This window comes from Penaeus chinensis, chromosome 31 (assembly GCF_019202785.1).
Source record: "Penaeus chinensis breed Huanghai No. 1 chromosome 31, ASM1920278v2, whole genome shotgun sequence".
In the NCBI taxonomy this organism is placed as follows: Eukaryota; Metazoa; Arthropoda; class Malacostraca; order Decapoda; family Penaeidae; genus Penaeus; species Penaeus chinensis.
The window spans coordinates 36,840,104-36,847,603 of NC_061849.1; the positions used below are offsets into that span (position 1 = coordinate 36,840,104).

Below are 7,500 nucleotides of genomic sequence, written 5' to 3' on the forward strand. Positions count from 1 at the left end.
CCATATGTGCCTAACCCTATGCGGTATTTCCGGTGCCAGGGTTATGGGCATGGAGCCTACTCTTGCCGTTTTAGGGAAGATGGACAACCAAGAGTGTGTAAAGTGTGGTACAACAGGTCATCAAGATGACAACTGTTCAGGTCCAATATGTAAAGATCATGAAGCTTCTTCTAAACAATGTAAAAGGTACACGTTTGAAAAAGAAGTATTGGTAATAAGGAGCAAGGAGAAAGTTAGTTTTCCAGAGGAAAAGTGATGTGCCCATGTGCTGTTTGCACAGCTAGGTAAGTCCTTTGCCTCGGTTCTATCCTATCCCCCTTCCCACCATCCCTTACCCTCTAACACTACTTACACTACACACTCTGCCACTACCTTTAAAGATCAGTCCTCAAATGCTAAAACTGCCTCTGGTGAGTTGTTCCACCAGAAACGGAGTAGGAGTGAGGGATCTATTGAGGAGACTCCTCTCCCAAAGTAAGGTCTTAGGAGCCATCAGTCAAGGCTCCATAGGCCTCAACGGTGACAGCTCCAGCTGCCACAACGCTTATAGGGCCCTCTGCTGCTAGGCAGAATACCCCTGAAGCAAAGGCTCAGTTATGCCCTTTGCCCAGGCAGAGGAATCCTGAGCCTGTTCAAAAGACTCCTCCTAGAGTGGGGTGTTTAGAGTCATCAATCTGGTCTCCAGAGGCCTCAATGGAGACAGCCCCAGCTGCCACCACATCCACAGGGGCCTCCCGCTGCTTGACAGAATGCTCCTGAACAAAGGCTCATGTCCTTCCTTTGCCCAGGCAAAGAAAGCCCATGGAAACTAGTTCCACAGGTAAACAACCCATCAAAAGGTACTCCCAAGATGCTGGAAAGGGACAGCCTAAATGTGTGGGGTGGGCCTTAACCACAGGTGCTGCCAGACACCTTATGAAGACGTAGTTTGTCAACCTGAAGAACTGGATACCCTAACCCATTGGAACTGTCAGGGAATTCATGCAAAATGAGAAGAACTGCAACATATGATAGCTTCATGTAACCCAGTTTGTGTATGCCTACAAGAGATTATGACCAGGGAAAATCGTCCTATTTCCTGAGAGGATTCCAAGTCCAAGCCCATTATAGGACCTTTGATAAAGAACCTCATGGAGCAGTAGCAGGGATGGTACATCAGGATATTCCCTTTATTGCCATCCACAGAGGACAGACGCTGCAGGTGAAGGCTGTGAGAACAGGCACGACTTTACACTGTTGCATCTATCTACCTCCACATAATCTCAACATAGATGATTTGGAAGATCTACTTGGGCAGTAGCATCATCCATTTCTACTCTTGGGAGATTTCAGTGGTCGGCATCACCTCTGGGGAGACAGTGTGCAACCCTCAACGAAGGGCCTTGGAGTCCTTGTTCACAAGAGTAGATGCGGTTTTACTGAACAATGGCACACCCACACATTTCCAAACTCAAACTGGGACATTCTCCAATATTGACCTATCAATTGGTTCACCTGATTCACAGTTGAATTTCACTTGGCAGGTCATGGAAGACTTAAATGATACGACCACTTCCCAATACTTTTGGAGGAGGTGAATAGTATTCCAGCCAATGGAGTAGAGAAGGCGACTTGAACATGCAAAATGGAATCTTTTTAGATCAACTGCAGTATTACAAGGATCTGTGAATGATTTCCAGTGTGTTCAAGATGCTGTTAATCACTTCACATCACGAATTCACCTTGCAGCAGAAGCATTCATTCTCAAAAGTAGTGGGCAGTACCGTCGACCTCCGGTACCAGGGTGGTCTGATGAATGCCAACAAGATGTTAGAGCAAGAAAAGCTGTACAAAGGTAGTTGAAATGGCGTCCCAGCGAAGTATCCTTGATCCATTATAAAAATACTCGAGACAAGGCCAGGCGAGTGCTAAAGGAGGATTTCGTGGAGACAGTATCTATCTTCGGTTAACTCAGGGACAAGGTGGGTAAGATTGTTGGAAAGAGCACATCCATGTCACCACCTGCTCTCAAGATAGATGGCAAAATCTTTACAGACAAAAAAGTTGTAGTAAATGAGCTAACTAATTACATGGCAGAGAACTCCCGTGGAACAATGTTGTTCTTCAGTAGGACTGCAGCAGTACTTCAATATAACTTGCAATCTTTGCACAAGGAGATGAACTTTGCTTTGCAGCTGTGCTGTAAGGCTGCCCCAGGAAATGACGATATTCCATACCAAATGATATCTCACTTACCGGAGAGCTCCCAAAAATTCCTATTGGACCTATTCAATAGGATTGATAGGGAGGGCACAGTGCCATCCACATGGAAAGAGGCTATAATCATTCCTGTCCCTAAACTTGACAAGGATGCGTCCACATCAGGGAATTACAGACAAATTTATCTCACCAGCTGCAAGCTGATGGAGAAAATGGTAAACTTCATGTTGACATGGCTGACCCCATATCAATGTGGGTTTAGAAAGTTGAGATCGACCACAGATGCACTTGTGAGGATGGAAACTGCTATACAGAATTCCTTCGCACAGTGACGTCATATGTATTTTCTTTGACCTTGAAAAGGCTTACGATACTACTTGGAAGCATGGCATACTCATAAAGCTGTATGACATTGGTTTAAGAGGGAATTTAGAGTGAGGGTGGGAAACAATTTCTCTAACCTGGAAGAGTTTCATAAGTGTGACCCTGTTTGCCATTGCCATTAATGACATCGTAAAGGTCGTTCCAAGCGCTGTCTCATGTAATCTGTATGTGGATGACTTTACACTGTACCACTCAGAAGGAAGCTTACAGGATGTGCAAGGACATATGCAGACTGCAATAAATTAGGTTGTGCAGTGGGCAACATACCATGGGTTCAAATTTTCTCCAAGCAAGACCATGGCTATGCATTTCTACAAACGAGGAAAGTTCCACCCTTCCCTCTATTAAGGAGCAAACCCACTTAATTTTGTCCGAGAGGTAAAGTACTAGGGTCTAATATTTGAGTCTAGGCTTACGTGGGTGCCTCACATCAAACAGTTAAAGGTGAAAGCTACAAAAGCACTATTTTGCAGGTACTTTCACACCTATCTTGGGGTGCAGACTGTACAATGCTTCTGCGGCTTTACCGAGTGCTTATTCGTAGTAAACTTGACTATGGATGTGAGGCTTATTCATCTGCAACTCCCACCGTTTTCCAGATGTCAGTTCATAATGAAGCTCTCAGAATCTGTGCAGGGGCTTTTAGGTCTTCACAGTGGAGTCCCTGTATGCTGAGAGTGCAGAACCACCTCTTTCATTACACCGGGACTACATGAACCTGATTTACTACACGAGACTACAAAGGATTCCAGGATCTACATCCAGTTTGGTTTTCCTTGAGAATAGCTGATCCCATGGAAGGAGAATGAGGAATCTTGTGGAAGATCTTCATTTAAATCTCACTAAGGTTCTGGCTGTTGGAACTCCCCAATTCCTCTCTTCTACCAATCAAGTCGAGCTAGATTTGGTCGGAATTGGGAAAGAGGAAAGATCCGAAGCAGAAGTCAGAGAGAGATTTCTTCAATACACTTATAAGTACCAAGTATCAGATGCAATATATACTGATGGTTTAAAATCTGAAAATGGTGTGGGCTTTGCAACAGTGAGCAAAAGGAAGACTGCATTTAGCAGTCTTTCTCTATCAGCCTCGATCTACACTGCAGAGTTACATGCAGCAGTCAAGATGACTAGAGATCTTATTAACCATTCCATTGTAATATATTGCGACTCTCGTAGTGCCTTGCAAGCAATCAAGAGCTTAAACTCATCACATCCAGTGATGAAGGAGGTTCAAGATTGGCTTGCATTGATATCAGCATGTAAAAAGATAACTCTGTATTGGGTGCCAGCGCATGTTGGGGTATCTTTGGCAATGAGCGAGCTGATCGGAAGACCAAGGTATTTGCCGCTCAGCCCTGTAATGCTCGTTTTCCTCTCCCACACACTGACTTGGAACCCAGCATCAGGAGTTGTCTTCGCGATAAATGGTGTTGGCAATTGGGTAACCAGCATCCATCGGAACCGACAAGTAGTTGTATTAACAAGGCTGAGAACCAGGCACACAAGACTGACTCATGGGCCAATGATGGTTAAAAGTGAAGCATGCTGTGAGAAATGCCATGACCCATTAACGGTCGCACATATAGTGGGAAGATGTGAAACATTCTTAAGCCAAAGAAGTATGTACCTGTCTTCCCCAAATACACTGAAAAATGTATTGGGGGAGGATTGTGACATAGAAGATCTTATGTTTCCTTAGGGAGACTAATATTTCCATTTAAATTGAATTATGCATTATGTTTATGCAATAGTTTTTGACATTTAGAGCATAATGTTTATGCTTGTATTTTTTAAATATAGTATTTTTTGTTATTTATGACATTTATTGTTAGATATTAACGTTTTCAGTATTTTAATATTTCAGTCTAACAAGGTGTTCGCCCCTAAAGACCTTAGCTGATGACGCAGCAGATAATTTTAAATAATCTGTCAATCAATCACTTTTAGTTATTTATTTTTTTAAACTTTCTTACAACAACATTAACGAGGCTGTATAAACGTATTGCCGCCGAACTCTGCCTTGGGTTGCGTTCTGTTAGCAGTGGTTCGCAGAGCGCCCGGCCTCAGTGGACGCCTCCTCGGTGTTTTTATTGAGTCTGCGAGAGATCTATTTCATTGTGTATTTTTATTGTTTACAAGAGGCCAGTTAGGATGTGTTATGTGAATTGTAAATTTTGAGAATATACAAACTGAGGGATCTCAAGTTTTCCTGCTTTATGTTTTGGTTTTGTTTTATCCCTGGCTTCGTACTTTTACTGCTTGTTTTATTTCTTTTAAAATACTTTAAGTGTTGCTATGGACACTAGAGAGCATAATAGATATAAGAGGGTGATTAGAATGAACAATATGAAGAGAAAGAAATGGAAAATGAAGTCATAAATACAAAGAATAACTTTTACATACCTCTTTAAGGGTCATGATGAGCGGGCTGTGCTGCAATAACACATCTTGCTACCACTCCATAAAACGGCCACCCTGTTCGAAAGTCATTCTCTGCCAAACCAGAGTTGTAGTCTTGTTGCAAAGTACACAACCATTCCGAGCGAGGCTGCGCCGGTGCCGAGTGAGGTGATGGTGGCGTCTGCCACAGAGCATAGATACCACCATTACCGCAAATCATGAGAATGCGATGATGGAGCCTGTGATTTATTATTTAATTATAAAAACGTCTGCACTTCAGTTAAATTTTATAAAACTCATACGTTTTACAATATTGTATGAATTACTATATTGTGATACACATATAATCATTCGTTACTAACTCCAATCAACGCTGAAATTATGGCTTTAGCGTCTTATTCGTATCATTTGCTGTAATGGTGGTAACCTCCCTATGAGCAAGCAACTGCCGGAACTCATAAGGAGGTGAGAAAAGATAACTTTATTTCTATTGCTTGCATGATTTGCTGCTTCCCTCAGAGATTAATTTACACAATAGTATAGTAAACGTAATAGGTTTATTACATATGTGAAAGTACTTTACCAATCCATACCATAATTTCCTTGCAGTTTACTCTCATCCAATATACGTTATTTTGCTAGGCAGATGAAATAACCATTTGAAATTTAAGAAAGGAGTCCACACAATTTTGCTTTTACGATATTCGTGTTAGAAATATTTATGCCTCCAATTCAAAGGTCCATGGATTTGCATCTGCCTGGTCGAAGTTATCAATATTGCCTAATACTATTCTTGCTTTTTTATTTATTTGTATTTTATTTATTTTTGTTTAGTATATGAGTGTTGTTTGTTCATCTCCCTACGTTCAAACAGTAATAGTTTATATTAGATCAGGAATTAACAAATGTTATCAGCATGAGTTTCAAAGGTCTTGAATACATCTACGTATCCTCTTAAAAAATAAATTCTATGTTTAAATGTTCATATAATTCACGGACGCATAGCTGTATGTTATATGTTGGCAGGAAAAGTGTTATTTTATTTAACGCTCCTAGATTTATTCATAACTTACATTTTGCTTAATTGTCTGAGTGAACTTTGCTTTTGAGTTATTAAAATTATGCAAGGTAATGCATTATTTTATCAGCAATTTCAAAAACATATACCAGACAGTCGTATGATTCTGTAGGGAATGTGTTTACACCACAAGAGAAAGGATACACACTGCTAGGTCAGATGCCCTGAACAGCTGTAGGAGAGACTTTATTAGTCGGGTATCTCTCCCTTACATGCTGAACCCGAATGTCAAACCTGCAGCTTATCTATAAATGTGAAAATTTGGAATATTAATGGAATTGCTTGGGATCTCTTGAAGCTAGGTTTCATTACAATAATACTAATAATTAATAATTTAGTTTTATTCCATTTGTTTCAATGGATATTCTTGGTGTAACATGCTATTTGTTTCATTTTGCTTCTAAATAACCCGCTGTGTGCAAGGAATGGCCGGGGTTACCATCCACTGGCGGTGAGAGATTTGACTGCAGGTCAGCGAGATTGCTAGACAAGATCGCTATCACTGCACCACACAACACATTAATGCGCAGGATATCGACGTTTCTCTCTTCAATCATTTCCAGTGTTACAATATTCCTCAGTTAAGTTTAGAAACCTGTTACAAAAAGCATTGTATATCATGTCAGTATACTGTTCCAGCATGATGTATCCAATGTGTCCGTGGTCTGCGCAGTTCCACTCATAGTTGTCTGGCGTGACCCTCCTGACTCTAACGCACTCTTCAGTATAGGCAAGCGACAGCTTTAGCGTGCTGTCCCAGATGACCACGCCGGTTCCCTGTAACTGTTGTCTTGCTATAGAATTGTACAGGGTAATGGCTTTTGGGTTAAAGTCCGGATAGCTGTTAACCTCGGTATATGATCTCTGGAAGGAAGGATAGGAGGATGAAGCAGATTAATAAATAATCACATGGAGTGCGATGCTCACGATTTATAAAAACAAAATGGGCTTGGAGTTTCCATAAGCTGGTCTCAACCTTCCGAGGAAAATGAGAGTAGATTAGACGACGAAAGGCACTGTAGAATGTATCTAAATGACTAAGGCTATAAGGACCTGAAACACTTCCCTTTTTAGTTATGCTTTTATTATCAACCATATAATGAAAGACTCGAAAGAATCCTAAGCACTAACTGTACGTAAACTTAGGTTTTAAATTTAACTTTGCATTTGGCAGTAATGACAAGGTTTGCAGTAGTACATTATATTAAATGATATAAGGAACGTGAAACTTTTCTTCGCTTATGATCATCAAATTTTATTCCATTGACCAGTCATTTCCAGTATGTAAATGATTCTGGACAACAAATAATGAAATCATGAAGTAATTAATTGGTAAGGCAGGCTAGGATTAGGACCTATTAAAGAGAGGTAGGAGAGCTCCATGGTTAGGGGAAGAGAAAACTTCTGGGCGTGTCCCCTGTGGCACATAGTGTTCCCCT

At 41.0% G+C, this 7,500-nt stretch overlaps 1 protein-coding gene across 6 annotated transcripts in view; it reads right to left on the bottom strand.

Moving 5' to 3' along the window:
- Window positions 1-5,356: 5,356 nt before the first annotated feature.
- LOC125041716 overlaps window positions 5,357-7,500 on the bottom strand; it is a 10,092-nt gene continuing 7,948 nt past the window's right edge. For 4 of the 6 annotated variants that reach the window (XM_047636948.1, XM_047636946.1, XM_047636949.1 and 1 more), the window contains one exon: window positions 5,989-6,925. In XM_047636948.1, the coding sequence (XP_047492904.1) occupies window positions 6,611-6,925 (315 nt within the window). In that variant the 3' untranslated portion in view covers window positions 5,989-6,610. Of the gene's footprint in view, window positions 6,926-7,500 lie in introns of all 6 variants that reach the window. The other 2 variants (XM_047636945.1, XM_047636944.1) reach the window with 2 other exon arrangements.